Raw genomic sequence first — 15,809 nt, forward strand, 5'->3', positions numbered from 1 at the left:
CCAAGCAAGAGTATTAGAGAGGATAAGCATTCCCTTCTCCAGGGGATCTTCCTAACCCAGGGATGGAACCCAAGTCTCCTGCACTGCAGACAGATTCTTTATCATCTGAGTCAGTAGCATACTTGAAATACGAATGCTAGACTCCTGCTATCCCATTTCACTAACTTAATGAATTATACATGCCAGGAAAAATTAAAAGCACTTCGAACACCCTGAAATATTTTGGATCTAATTTTTCTATCTCTGCGCTCCCTACTTCCCTAAGGGCAGGGAAACCAATGGAAATACCACAAAATGTATTAAGTTATAAACTACGTGCTTATAAGACTTCAGATTTCTCAACAACAGAACTTAAAATCACAAGGAAAATGTTAGCTTCCTTAAGATTAGCAATAAATGACAAGGCAACCATATGTTGGTATTGAGTCATGGAGTAAAAAGAAGTTTCCTGCAGGCATAGGGTATTCTGCTTTAATACTCCGTAAAGTGTTATCAGCAGAATAATTACTGCTACAAGGTTCATAAGAAAATAAGCACCAGACCTGGGAGCACAGAAAGTGAGCGACAGGGCTGCCACCCATGAGAACCAGCTGGGGACCAAGATGCCTTCTCCAGACAACAGTCAGTCTTCTCGCTGTAGCAAGCTGTCCTTGCGCCATCACAATGCACCCAAGAGGACTGTTACTATTCATTGACTTCCCTCATCTAATCCCAGACCTTAGGTTGCTCTGAGAACACACATTTCATGACCAAAAAAAAAAAGAGAGAGAGAGAGCTTGGAAAGCTACTGACTTTGGGTGTAATTACACAGCAAGGTAATGACAGGACTCCTCTGAGCTTCTAGAAACAGAAGAGGAGAGAAAGCAAAGACTCGGGAATCTCTATAGAGTATAAATGCCCCCAAACATGATTTGACATAGACTGAAAAGTCATGTAGGACGGAAGACTGCCACCCCATTATATACTAGGAATAAGAACTCATAGGATTCTGGTTTTTCACTAAAGGGAACTTCAGGACTATTGACTGTTCAAACTGTGCCAGATTATGGAAAAGACAACTCGGTAGGTGGTCAGTATTGCAGTCATAAGCATTCTGATTTTGGAAAAATCAAATGTAGGCAAGAAGAATGAAATAGTAATATACATTTTCACCAAGGCATGATAGCTTTCACTCTGTAAGTCAAGCAGGTGAGAAAGAAACGTCATCAAGTAGTTGTCTTGGGGGTAGTCAGAAGTTTGCAACTGTGTACATGGAGGCTAGAACTGAGATTCATTCGTGCCATCACTTACTGACTGTAACTTGATCATCTTTCAAAAAGCCTGTGGATTACTAAACCATCCAAACTCTGATCCACTTATGTCGACCAATCAACCAATAAGAACTGAAAGAAGTACTTCTTTTGTATAACCATACAGACTGGTAATATGTACAGATACCTAAGACAATCAGCAAAATGTAAACCTATGTAAGAAATCTTCAAATATCAGGAACAAGACAAAGAGGTTTCCTCAGAGATACATAAAAACACATATATACAATTAAGACATAACCTCCTCCCATTCTTTTCTTTTTTTAATTTCATGTGAACCCGTCACTTAAAAAGTAAAAATATCTAGATTCCCATTCTACTTAAATACATTCAAGCAAAGCTCTGGGGAAGATTTCCAGGGAATTAGATTGCTTTGAAATTGGCCATGCATTAAATAAAGCTTTGTCTAACAAAAGTGAAAGAGTAACTGATGGTATCTGTACATTCACTCTGCACAAGGTTCCTGTGGCTCAAAAGCATTACTTGAAGACAAAAAACAAATCGTATTCCAGCTCTGGAGACTCACACTCTGCCTCTGCCAGAAGCCCTGACGGCTCACACACTCTCTGAGGGCCAACCACCTGCTTCCTGAAGAATCTGTAATCTACCTTCTCCATTAGTTCCCCCAAGGTTCTCCTCCTTTACACAAGTGCCCCCTTTCATTCATTTCACTGCGTTCACCTTTCATCTCTAAGAGATTCATTCCTGATAAGTGTGCCAGGGTTCAGTGTAACATCGAAACCAAAAAGAAAAGCGAAGCATTGCATTTTATAATGAAACAAAAACTCCAATTCTCAGAGTCTACTCAGCTAGAACTAAAAGCCAATGCAGCGAGAGATTCATTCCTGAGACCTGGCTTCTGTTCACATCACCTGCTTCAGTGTACTTCAATCCCACTTTTTCTTCTGTGTCCTTTGTCTTCGGTGGTGGCCAGACAGCCTGGAGTCTGCCAGGAATCCTATCATCCTGCTCAGTGGGGCTGTGGTCAGGCTGTGGGAAAAGTGGGCAGAGAAAAGTTTAAGTTCAATAAAATGTGACCACAGCCAACTAAACCCTGAGAATGCACTCACTCCAAAATGAATTCTAATCGCCAGTTGCATATTGCTCTCACTCACTGCAACTGAAACAACTCACAATACAATCCTTTTCCAGAAACGTAAAGTGATCAGCTGGAGTGGAAAAATGAAACAACTTAAGGCCAAGTATTACACAACCTTCAATAAGTGATTTTTAGCATGTAACTCTTTTTAAAAAAACCATAAATACACTCTGAGTTGAAGATACAAATGTACTATAATTTGGTACATTTATAGGTATGTTTACAAATATAGCCCAAATAACTCCAGGGTTAAAGATATAAACCAGCTTTGCACTTTCCATGAGCATTAGTTCTAGGTCAAGATAACATTGATCAATTCTTTTTCTTTCCTAAAAAAAAAAATGAATGAGATGGCTTTCACATTCAAGCTATTTTTACAGAGGTTGATTTTACAACCAGAAGAATGCTATATTGTGTTTAGTTTTTAACTGCAACCCAAGCTAATTTTTCTAAAGACCTTAAATTTAACATTTTAACTGATCAAATGTATGAAGGAATGATAATTATTTTTAAGGTGAAACTAAGCAAAAAATTCTACTCACTGCCATTATGAACTTTTAAGATCCACTGAACAAGTGCTTGCTCATCCTTACAAATTTCCTGAATACTTTTTTAAACAATTGTAACAGCTTTCACTAATTAGATGGTTACCATGTGCTAACTTCATTTATGCTTCACAACTACCATATAAAATAAAGGTTATTTTCATCATTTTGCTGAAGAAGAGATTGAGGCTCAGAGAAGATCAAGGTCACCCAACCAGTAATTGGTGGAGTTCGAATTATAACCCAGGTCTCATTCTAAACCCAGTTCTCAATCAGGATGCCTTGTAACCAACACAGAACATTTTAATCACATCACAAACATGTATTTGGCCAAGTGACCAATTTTCAAAAGAAAAATATAGTTTTCACAGAGGTATAATTAAGTGGGGCGGAAGTCTGGGCTACATTTCTATATTGCATTGATTCTGATGCTGCCTGGTTTTCAGAAGCACATTTACTATTAATGCTTAAACTCAGAGTGACACTTTCCCTTTCTGATCTGCACATCTTTACTTAAACACTTTTCTTACAACAACCCAGAGAAATATAAGAAAGAAAGAAAATGCTCCAACCCCAAAATGCTGTCCAACTCCAAACTCCTTATGGACCACTTGATTATATTATCTTTCACCTAGAGGAAGGTCACTAAGAGTAGGTAATAAGATCCTCTTTGACAGGAAACCTGAAAAGAAACTTGGCCGCATCACACTTTATGACAAATCACAGAACCCAACTGCTACATACGCTTTTGGAATCTGAGGGGCCATCCGCAGGCCTTGACCTTGACCGCTCAAACACAGCTCTTAGGGACTCTTTCTCATGCCTCATCTTGCGCTTGAGAGCTTCCAGCTCAGAGGTGTCAGCCGTGGTCCCCTTTTTGGGGGGACGGATGAATAAGGCTTTAAAGGCCTCCAAGGCAGTCTCTGGCGGCTTTGGCTTGACCTCTCCTCCCTGGGTTTGGGCTTCTCCGGGGTCACTCTTGCTCTCTTGAGGTGCACCACAGCCCATCTCTTCCCCCTTGGGCTGTTCAGGGTCTTCTGCCTTCGGTTCGGCCTTGGGGATGTCAATGTTGAGCAGCTGAGAGAGCTGCTCCAGGAGAGTGGGAGTGGCCTTTGGATAGCTTGATTTCTCTCCCGTCTTCACTGCTGGAGGCCCTGCCTGTGCTAGGGACCGCTGGACTGGTTGGGTCAACTTGAGCAAAGCCAGGTCCCCATCCTTTGGTTTAATTTCAGTGATGGTCTCCCCACCCTCGGTTGTGGCTCCCTTCTTCAGCACACGAAGCCCACTGAAAAAAGCTGGAAGCTGGAAGGACTTCTCTCCAGGGACTTCTTTTTTAGAAGAGGTGTTCTCGGTGACACCAACACTTGAGTCCTGGTCTGCTACCACAGGGGGAGCTGTGGGGCCTTTTTCTCCCGCTTCTTGCTGGCAAGGGCTGTGCTCTGTCTGAAGGCCACCTCTGTCGGGTTCCAACTTGCAGTTTATCTCCTGCAGAGTTCTTTGAGGACTTTCTCCACTGAGCTCTGCATCACTCCTGTCACCAGGGGCAGTATTTTCCCTTCCATCTCCTGGCTTTTCTTGGGGCTCCTCAGATGGCTCAGATAAAACACCACCACGGGATCTGGGGCTATTGCTCTTGCTTCCCTCTTCTGGTTCCTGGCCTCCATCATCAGAGTCAGAATCACTGGTGGTGTTCACCAGGGTCCCTCGAACCAAAATGACATTGTCTTGGTTCCCATTCAAAGCAGCAAGTGGAAGCAGCTCTTGTCCAGGGAGAGAAATCCCGACCTCTGCTTCTCCCCTAGGACTTCCCTCCGTCTGAGTCTCCACTTTTGTCTTCCCATCATTTCCATGGTCAAGTGGAACCTGAGCCTCTGCCTCCTGCAGATCCGATCCACTACTGGGCTCCACCACTAAATTATGGAAGGCTTTCAGCACCGCGTCTTCCTCTTCGGGTTTCACAGATTCCAATTTACTCGTGAACCCAAAGAGGGATTTCATAGAGAACTTGGTAAGGATCGACAGCGCCGGGTCAAGTCCAGCTTCAGGCTGTACTGGTTTCGAGCTATCGCTGCCATTCAGAGCGTTTCCAACTTCCTCCATGTCCCAGCAGTGCCCTAGGTGGCAGTTCTCACTTCTGCTGCCTTCCCCTGCTCTCTCAGTTTCTGCACTCCATCGGCTCTTAACTTCCAGAACGGAGAGCAACAGGACCGGCCGGTGGACTCAGCCGCAGCGCGAGCACACTTGGCCCGGCCCTGGTCCCTCCCGAGCCCTCCTTCCGGTTTGCGAGGGGATGGGGTGCCCCGGGCAACTGTAAAAAGTCCACGGGGCTTTATGCCCAGACGCAGCTGAGGCTGCGCACCTTACTACACACGGACTGGGAGGCTGCTCCTCTGGGACTTCCGTATTTATTCCCGGGGACAAAAGGCTTTTTGTCGTAGGGAAAATCAGCCTGCCCCCACTCATCCCAGCCCAGGATTTGCCACGAGCTCCGCCCTAGTGCCAGCGGTTCTCCTGGTGGCTTTCAACTTCCTCATTGGTGAGCAAGGGAGGCTCCAGAGAGTGCTGAGCGGGCAAGCTGTTCCTGACAGCCTTCAACCACCCCCTCACCCCAGAGCAGCCCAGGAAGTTCAAAAGTGAATCAGCAGAAAATGACTGAAATACTTCTTGCGGGCTCTCTTTTAGCATCTAAATCACGGTCAGAAGCCTGTGCCATTCAAGCAAAGCAAAACAAAACAAAACTAGCACCGCACACAGACCGACAGCCACTTACAAAGCCCGAAGCAAAGAAGTATTTAAAAGTAAAGAAAGAAATAGATCATCTCAAAGCGCCAAGGACTCGCAAAAGCTGTTAATTTACTACCCTTGAAGCTTTTTCTTTTCTTTTTTTTTTTTTTTTAAGTGCTTTCCTCCACTTCCCTGCGGGTTTCATCTGGAATGCAGATTTTAGCTTCCAATGAAGGAAAACCAACAGGACAGGTTTCAGATTACTGCTGTTTTAGCTCTGCCCTGCTGTCTTAGCTCTGCCCTGCTGTCATAGTGTTCTACAAACAGGTACTTAGGCAAGCACGCCCACCACGCCCACTGTCCACCAGCCTCTGGGTGGTAGAGTAAACAGCCCCAGTCAGGGAGGAATGATAACCCTCCACTCTCTTGGGCTAACCTTGGGCTTCTGTTCAGCAGCTCTGACTTCCTAGCTTTCTTAGGAATCCTGCTGGCGAAAGGGTACCCCTCTGTGCCTCAGCCATCCAACCAACAAATTAAAACTTAGCATGGTACAAAGTAACACAACCTGCCTTGTTAGGCAAAGCGATTCATTAAAAAGATCCCCAAGGAGCCACATTCCCCTAAAGGGAAAAACATCTAAAAGGTCTCTATCAGGGCTCTGTCACAGACCCATTTGCCTAAAACAAAAACAGGAAAGACAAAACCACCACCAAACACCACCTCAGTGTAGTTTCCAATGCTGTACAAGCTGGGAACCTGGCAATGAAGGACATGGAAAAATTGCAGCTCTGTTTCCTAGCAGCATACCTGCCTCTTGGGGCAGCTTCCTGTTGTACCTGAGGGTCTCAGTGTTTACCAGATCCTATTGAGTCAGCAGGCATTTAGTAAGCACCTGGAATGGATAAGGCACTATGTGGATCAAGAGAGCCAAACTGGCTTGTCATCATGGTTTAATAGTAATCACCGGCTCTCTGAACAAAGCTGAGAGAAGATTAAATGCAAACAAATTTATTCTGCAAAACAGAAGCTGTAGCCATAAGCAAAACAGCTGTCTTGCTTTATCTGCAGCAGGGAATGGCTGTGGCTTCCACACTGCCAACTTGAATTGTGTTCTCCACTGAGAAATTCAGATCACAATAATAAATTTCTAGTGCAATGTGTTCAAAAGAAACCTTCACACAAAAAGCGTACATATGATTATAGCCCATCAACTCTTACAGGAAAATTAAAACAGTGCTTACTCATCCCTGATTTGACCTTATATCTAAATGGATACTTTTCTGGTTGCTCCTGATCCCAGCATATTTTGAGATTATTAAATAGGACATGGTTAATCAAAAGGCCACCACAACACTCAGGAAAATTCATTCGTGCCGTTTAAGCCTCATAACAAGCTTCCTATCTAAAGGAAATGCCTGTTGATAAAATCATACTTCTGCTTCTTCAGGACAGAAAAAGGAATCATGACATCAGATCATAAGATCAGTCTTCTGAAGAACCATGTAGACCAGTCAACATATGGGTGAGGGGAAGAGACATGGCATATATTTGTTGTTCTTTAACCGAGAAAGCTCCATTTTCTCAGACATAATTATTGATTTCCAAAATAAGTTGCTAAGCATTTTCAGCAGATATGGGCAAAATGGGACATAAACTAGAAGGCTCTTCTACACTACAGCATGGAGTGGAAATACAAAGTTCTAGCACCTTCTCAATACCCACGGACATGAATACAATGTTGTGAGAATCTTGGGTCCCAGGGAGACAATTTGATTCCAGTCCCTTGGCTTAGGGTGGAGAAGGTATTCTTAGGTTCATTTTAAAAATGAAGCAACCATGGTCAAGAGAATGCAACCAAGCAAAGGCGCACAGCTAATAAGTGGATGATACTAATAATATGTAACATTTATTAGGTGTTTACAAGCACTGTTCTAGTTGCTCCATGTGTATTAACTGATTAGTACATCTAACTATGGGCTTCCCTGATGGCTTAGTGGTCAAGAATCCACCTGTGAAGCAGGAGACACAGGTCTGATCCCTCTGTGGGGAAGATCCCCCAGAGAAGGAAATGGCAATCCACTTCAGTATTCTTGCCGGGGAAATACTATGTACAGAGGAATGTGGCAGGTTACACATGGGGTCACAAAGGAACTGAACAACTTAGCAACAAAATATCAACAACATCTGCTATGAGGTTGGTATTACTTTCTTTTTCATGTTTGGAAACAGGCATGGAAAGATGATGTAACTTGCTCATATTCACAAGAAGAACTGGAACTTGAATCAAGGCAATCAGGCCACAGAATCCACAGTCACTCTTCTAAATTCTGAGCCCTGATTCCTGCCGTAATAGGACTCCACATCCCCCTGCATCTTAAAATGTGCAGGCGTGTCAGCCCGGTTAGGTGGTGGAGTCTCACTAGGGCATGTATTGTACCTTACCCTCTTGAAATGATACCGAAGACTGACTTCAGGAAAAGAAAAAAAAATATGAGTGGGACCATTCTTTTCCCTTGTAAATTTAGAGGGGAAATCTAGACAGGCTACTTAGAAAAATCTAGCAAAAATTCCCTAGCTGGCTTGTCTACTGGTCACAGACAAGACACATAATCCTCACGACTCAAATTTATCAAGAGGCTTTCCAGTTTACCTATACAATTCTCCTTCATTTAGGAAACTGAGCTATCACAAAGATGCATTCATGCAACAATCATTGTCAAGCACTAACTCTGTACGAGGCTTCCGGGACATAAAGATGAAGAAATTCCAGCCCTCCACCTTGATGAAACATGAAGTTTAATAGGGGAAATCAGCCAAGAAAGAGGTGGTTCTTGTTCAGAGACTGTAACATAGTACTTTATACTCCAGACTCAGTTTAATTAGCAATAGGTGGACCTAAGACAATTTTGAATGAAAGCAAGTTATGACCATAAAAATATGAAGATAAGTAAGAAAGAGCAGCATGGTAATTTAAAGAGATTTTTTGAATATTGACTCTTTCAGGACACTCATTCTCATGACCATGAGAAATGTTACAACATCTGGTCATTTAGGGAATGGAAAAATGTTTCAGACCATAGTATTTTCAAATAAGCATCCTACAAGTCTGATCTTAGTTGGGCGGTCTTGAAAAATGCATCTATTTAATGCTCTAACATTCTCAGAGGGAAAAAGAATCACCTCTTTTGGACATTATTTTTGTCTTCTTCTATGATACATGCTTTTAAAGTACCTACTATGCAAAAACAGCCAAGTAACAGCCAAGACTTTCTCCTTTACAACCTCACCTGATTCTCTTTTGTTCTAACCTCAAGATACTTAAGTCCTCTAATAGCTACCTGTGTAAAAGGCCAGATTAAGAATTATCTACTTTGGACAACTAGTTGAAATAGGCATGATCAATATCAGGTAGGATAACTCACATGTTGCTCTTTGAAACTATTTGTTACAAGCAATCGGTACCCAGCTTGTGAAAACTGAATATAGAATTTATGTGGAGAATTTACTACTAATGAATTCTCCATGTTCCTCCCATCTCACCACCTCCTCAGATTGAGGCTGGAGCTAACTGAACCTCATGGCAATGAGAACATCATTCCAATAAACAACACCTGTTGTTTTTTTTACCTAAAAAAAGGTAATAAACAAAAAAGAAGGGATGTCATCTTCTGGAAGTAGTAGAACCTAGCTTCTTGATTCTCATAACAACTAAAAGAATGAGCATTAAAATTTTTTCAAAATCAATTTGCAGAAATGGCACACTGTCTAAAGCAAAAACTTCTAAAGCCCCTTGGTTCCCACCTCACACACTCTTTGCAGCACTCTCCCATGTCACTCAGCTTAGAGAATTCCTTCCCACACATATTCTCATAAAACCCTCTCCAAGCGCTCTCCCAGAAAGGCAAGGGAAAAATGAGATTAATTTCATGGTATTAGGCTAAATTTCTCATGTTTCTGCTTATCCAATATGCTCCAAGTTCTGGGCCTGATTTTTCATGACTGCTTCCAGCTTCTAGGGATTCAACTAGGTTCATGGAATGACTGCTGAAGAAAAGTAGAAGTTAAAATTAGTAAAAGTATGTAAGATTGTAGAAACTATTTCTGTGGAAGAAAAGTGGTTAGAGCAATGGACTGGGAAAAGTAAGTAAGTAAACTGTGAAGAAAGATATGTGAGGTAATGGGTGGAGATGGGGTTTTGGAGGTTCAGGAAGCATGTTTTAAATAAGTAACACTTAACTAAGTGAGCTCTGAGATAATAACGACATACAAGGTGTCAGATGAAAGAAGTATAAGATAATGGAAGAAGATGGGTAGAATCAAATTGTTGGGAGGCTTAAGAGGACTTCAGAAGGACTAGAAATCAATCAGCTCAACATTCACGTTTTAAAGATGGAGACATTTGGAGTCAAGAGAAGCTAGCTAACTGTATCAATTCACGAAGCTCAAGTACAACCATAGGATATAACATCTTCTTTAAGTTCATTTTCTACATCTTGAAAATGGAGTTATGAGGTCAAACCAAGGGCAGAACTGGATGCCTCCCTTAGGCTTCTCCTTCCATTTCAGGCAGCGCTCTGTCAGGCTTCACTACACGAAATCCCCCTGCTATCTACTGCAGGGCTTCAAACAGCCCCTCTAACTCAGCCTCAGAAAAGCTAGCAGCTGTTTTCACTGATTGAAAACAAAACAGGCTGCATCTGCTGACAGCAACAACCGGACTCAGGGATTAAGGCCTTTTTCTGTCGAGCCATCTTGGTGCTAAATGTTTCTAAGACTGGTTCCACTGAGCTGTATTCAAAGTTTCTGTGAATGTTGGTAACAAACATTCCCTTCTCCTCTGAAAAGGAAGAGGAGAGGCCAAGGCATACTCATGAAGCAGTAGAAGAATTAAGAACCTGGCCCTGGGTCCTGGGCTCACATCCTACCCTACTCCAGCAAGAAACTTGAACTTGGGAAGTTATATAAGCAACCTGTGTCTCAGCTTCCTCTCCTAAAAGCTTGGAATAAGAAAGGCTCCTTCTGTGTGGGTTATTAGAAGGATTAAATAAATGAATATGTGTTTCGCATTCCATCAGTGCCTGACACAAAATAAGTCCCATATGGATGTCATATGTTTTCAGAACAAAGGAACAGCTTTCTTAGGGGCATCAACTGATATCTAACAATGTTTTTTAACTTCGTCAATATGAAGCAAGTATTTACCCATGAAATGAAGGCCCAAGCAGGAAACTGCCCCACCCAGCTTGCTCTTACCCATGCTCCCGGACAGAGGAGCCATTTGGTCTGAAAAAGATTATTCCCCATAGACTGTTGTTATTGTTGTTCAGTCGCTAAGGCATGTCCGACTCTCTGTGACTCCACAGGCTGTAGCCCACCAGGCTCCACTATCCATGGAGATTCTCCAGGCAAGAATACTGGGGAGGGTTGCCATGCCCACCTCCAGGAGAGCTTCCCAACCCTGAGATCTTCTCCTGCTTTGGCAGAAGGGTTCTTTACCACCGAGCCACCAGGGAAGCCCTCCTTGTAGTTCAGTTCAGTTCAGTCGCTCAGTCATGTCCGACTCTTGGCGACCCCATGAATCACAGCACGCCAGGCCTCCCTGTCCATCACCATCTCCCGGAATTCACTCAGACTCACGTCCATTGAGTCAGTGATGCCATCCAGCCATCTCATCCTCTGTCGTCCCTTTCTCCTCCTGCCCCCAATCCCTCCCAGCATCAGAGTCTTTTCCAATGAGTCAACTCTTCGCATCAGGTGGCCAAAGTACTGGAGTTTCAGCTTTAGCATCATTCCTTCCAAAGAAATCCCAGGGCTGATCTCCTTCAGAATGGACTGGTTGGATCTCCTTGCAGTCCAAGGGACTCTCAAGAGTCTTCTCCAACACCACAGTTCAAAGCATCAATTCTTCAGCACTCAGCCTTCTTCACAGTCCAACTCTTAGATCCATACATGACCACTGGAAAAACCATAGCCTTGACTAGACGGACCTTAGTTGGCAAAGTAATGTCTCTGCTTTTGAATATGCTATCTAGGTTGGTCATAACTTTTCTTCCAAGGAGTAAGTGTCTTTTAATTTCATGGCTGCAATCACCATCTGCAGTGATTTTGGAGCCCCAAAAAATAAAGTCTGACACTGTTTCTACTGTTTCCCCATCTATTTCCCATGAAGTGATGGGACCAGATGCCATGATCTTCATTTTCTGAATGTTGAGCTTTAAGCCAACTTTTTCACTCTCCTCTTTCACTTTCATCAAGAGGCTTTTCAGTTCCTCTTCACTTTCTGCCATAAGGGTGGTGTCATCTGCATATCTGAGGTGATTGATATTTCTCCCAGCAATCTTGATTCCAGCTTGTGCTTCTTCCAGTCCAGCGTTTCTCATGATGTACTCTGCATAGAAGTTAAATAAACAGGGTGACAATATACAGCCTTGACGTACTCCTTTTCCTATTTGGACCCAGTCTGTTGTTCCATGTCCAGTTCCAACTGTTGCTTCCTGATCTGAATATAGATTTCTCAAAAGGCAGGTCAGGTGGTCTGGTATTCCCATCTCTTGAAGAATTTTCCACAGTTTCTTGTGATCCACACAGTCAAAGGCTTTGGCATAGTCAATAAAGCAGAAATAGATGTTTTTCTGGAACTCTCTTGCTTTTTCCATGATCCAGCGGATGTTGGCAGTTTGATCTCTGGTTCCTCTGCCTTTTCTAAAACCAACCTGAACATCCGGAAGTTCATGGTTCACGTATTGCTGAAGCCTGGCTTGGAGAATTTTGAGCATTACTTTATTAGAGTGTGAGATGAGTGCAACTGTGCAGTAGTTTGAGCACTCTTTTGCATTGCCTTTCTTTGGGATTGGAATGAAAATTGACCTTTTCCAGTCCTGTGGCCACTGCTGAGTTTTCCAAATTTGCTGGCATATTGAGTGCAGCATTTTCACAGCATCATCTTTCAGGATTTGAAATAGCTCAGCTGGAATTCCATCACCTCCACTAGCTTTGTTCATAGTGATGCTTCCTAAGGCCCACTTGACTTCACATTCCAGGATGTCTGGCTCTAGGTGAGTGATCACACCATTGTGATTATCTTGGTCGTGAAGATCTTTCTTGTACAGTTCTGTGTATTCCTGCCACCTCTTCTTAATATCTTCTGCTTCTGTTAGGTCGAGACCATTTCTGTCCTTTATTGAGCCCATCTTTGCATGAAATGTTCCTTTGGTAGCTCTAATTTTCTTGAAGAGATCTCTAGTCTTTCCTTATAAATAGGCCTACTAAATACCACACCTCCCCATACCATATCTGTGCCATGAGTGAGTTGAGCTCCAAAGCAAATTCTTTCAAGGGGTCCCTCTGGGTGTTTCAGGGCAAGTGCTCTCTGGATTGTTTTTTTTTTTTTTTTTCCCCATGTGAAGAGAACAATTAGCTTGAAATGTTCCCAGGTGGCTACTCTAGATGGTGACAAAGTTCACCTGTTTTTATTATAATACTTTTCCTCTGTTCCACGGTGATTTTTAAATCAGCTCAATAATTTCAGGGTGGAAAAAAACTACGAATTTGGATTTTTTCCAGAAGATCCTTTGCTTAAGAGTTTGTTGACACGTGCTGATACTGTGTGTTCCCTTAGCACTGAGACTTCCCTCCCTTTAGGGAAGGGTGTTCCCAGACAATGACTGGCCTGGGAGACCGCCCAAGGTGTCAACAGCAGAGCAAGGACCATTTTTTTGTTGTTGTTTTTAGGCCAACTCATTATACTTCAGAGGTGTACCGACTTCATTGAAAATGTCCTTACTCTTACAAATACAAAAATCAAGTTTGAAATAGTTTGCATTACTGCTTAGGGTCTTGCGTGTGTATGTGTGTGTGCTTGCTCTTTGTGGTCTTGTGGACTGTAGCCTGCCAGGCTTCTCTGTCCATGGTATTCTCCAGGCAAGAACACTGGAGTGGGTTGCCAAGCCCTCTTCCAGGGTATCTTCCCAACACAGGAACTGAACCCGCGTCTCTGGCATTGTAGGTGGATTCTCTACCCACTGAGCCACCTGGGAAGCCCGCTTAGGGTCTTACTGTCAGATATTTCTAAGATTGATTCCAATAAGCAGAATCAAAGACTCTTTGGAAATGGATTCAATGTCCATGACAAAATAAAATATTGTAAGGAAAAGGAAAGGCTGTGACTTACTTGTAAAACTGGAGAGGAAGGGAAAAAGAAGCATTCTTTAAGGTACAGAATTTCCTGACACAGGTTTTTGAAGAGTTTTGTATTTTCCCCAAATGACTAATAGTTTTGTCCCACAGAAATAACCACTACAGATGGCATGGGGTCCATGGAGAAAGCATTTCACTGTGGCTAAAGCTGTTCATGATACAAGTTGTAGATACAGATCTGGACTCTAACAAACCATATGCATCTCTTGATGCTTTTATTCTCCTTCTTCCTGGGTATGAAGCTAGACAGCCATTGGCTTCACTATAACAAAGTATCTTTTTGTCCTTCCTTAGTTTTTAAGAAGTAAAAGTTATCTTGAGAATACTTGTTCCAACACCAAAGATCTAGTTATCAATTTAAAATATTTTTAACTTTTAAAGGAGACAAAAGAAAAATTAGGGAAGATGAGGATTTGCCCAAAATAAAACAAAGGTGGATAACAAAGACATGCATTAGGGACATGCATTATTTTAGGGTGTCATTGTCCCAAGTAGGCACCATGTTAGGTTCCTTATGCAAGCTTTCTAGTACCTTAATCCTCCCAGTAACTCTAGGAGAAAGGCGTCAGTGACCCCATTTTATTAGTGCTGTTCATGGCAAGTTTCTGTAATGATGGAAAAGCCCTAGACCTGTGTCATGCAATGCAGCAGATACTAGCCATAGGTGGTCTTTGAGCACTTAAAATGTTCCTAATGTAACTGAGGAACTACATTTTAAATTTTATTTCATCTTAATTGATAGCCATAGGTGGCTAGTGACTACTGTTTGATCACTGCTTTTGATGTTAACACCAGTGTTCAGAAAAAATTAGGACACTTCTAAGATTACACAACCAGTGAGCAGCAGAGTCAGGATCTGCACTGGATCAGCCTGATTCTAAACATACCTTCTCTTCATTACAATAAGTCAAAGAACAATAGAATTTTGTAGTAGTTCTCTTTCACACTGAAACATCATACTGGGGGCAAATATTACAGATGATCACCTGGTTACCAGACCCACTGGCCACTGCAGTTAGAAAGAGTTGGCAGAGAGCAGAAAGGACACAGAATCATTACTGAGTCCTTGAAGTTAATACTCATATCATTTAGTCATTTTCAAAGAAAAATATGGAAACCGATGTAAAGGCATTAAAATTACAAAGGAGAAAGTAAGCTAAGCATCGTCACAAAAGTGAAAGTGCTAGTTGCTCAGTCCTGTCCAACTCTTTGCAACCTTATGGACTATATAGCCCACCAGACTCCTCTGTCCATGAATTGCCCCAGGCAAGAATACTGGGTTGGATAGCCATTTTCTTCTCCAGGGTATCTTCACAACTGTGATCCTATTCTTAACCACAGTTAAGAGAGGACAAAGAAAAAAAGAGGGGAGCATAGCCATGGCTTTTAAGTGAAACACATTTAGGTTCAACACAGGATCTTACTAGTTACACCCAAACTGTGAGACTTAGGCAAGTTCTTTAGCTCTATGAATCAGTATTTACATATATAAAATGGGAAAAATATTTAACTCATAGGATTGTTCTAAGAATTAAATGTGTTAATATCCCTAACCCAGTGCTTGCTCAGTTCACCACAGCCGCTCAATAAATAGTGACCATTATTACTGTGGAACATGTATAGCTACAGAGATCAATAAAGTGGAAAAAAGAATCATATTTCGATAATTTTGAGATATGTTGCCTCCATTTTGTACACTATTTTAATTTGGGACTTAAACCAAACAAGTATATATAGTGCTACTGTCATTTTCAACACTCTAAGAATTATCATGAAATATTCTGGAGAACTGTTACAATAGTTCCGAGAATCACGGTCACTTACTTCCTGTAGCTCGAAAGGGACATTTATAATGCTCATACTCAGGACAGTTATAGTGCTGCAGTTCTTAATGAAATTCAGAAGCAATAATAATCATATATTAAGATGGCTTAA

At 42.2% G+C, this 15,809-nt stretch overlaps 1 protein-coding gene across 2 annotated transcripts in view; it reads right to left on the reverse strand.

The window, feature by feature from the left end:
- Positions 1 to 15,809, reverse strand: part of FMN1 (formin 1) — a 435,492-nt gene that overhangs the window by 313,368 nt on the left and 106,315 nt on the right. The window contains exons 1-2 of one of the 2 annotated variants that reach the window (XM_040226989.1): positions 3,699 to 5,966; positions 2,183 to 2,300 (exon numbers count right to left, since the gene is read on the reverse strand). In XM_040226989.1, coding sequence (XP_040082923.1) covers positions 2,183 to 2,300; positions 3,699 to 5,054 — 1,474 coding nt within the window. In that variant the 5' untranslated portion in view covers positions 5,055 to 5,966. Of the gene's footprint in view, positions 1 to 2,182; positions 2,301 to 3,698; positions 5,967 to 15,809 lie in introns of those variants that run through there. The other variant, XM_040226990.1, reaches the window with a different exon arrangement.

This window comes from Oryx dammah, unplaced genomic scaffold (assembly GCF_014754425.2).
Source record: "Oryx dammah isolate SB20612 unplaced genomic scaffold, SCBI_Odam_1.1 HiC_scaffold_26, whole genome shotgun sequence".
Classification (NCBI taxonomy): domain Eukaryota; kingdom Metazoa; phylum Chordata; class Mammalia; order Artiodactyla; family Bovidae; genus Oryx; species Oryx dammah.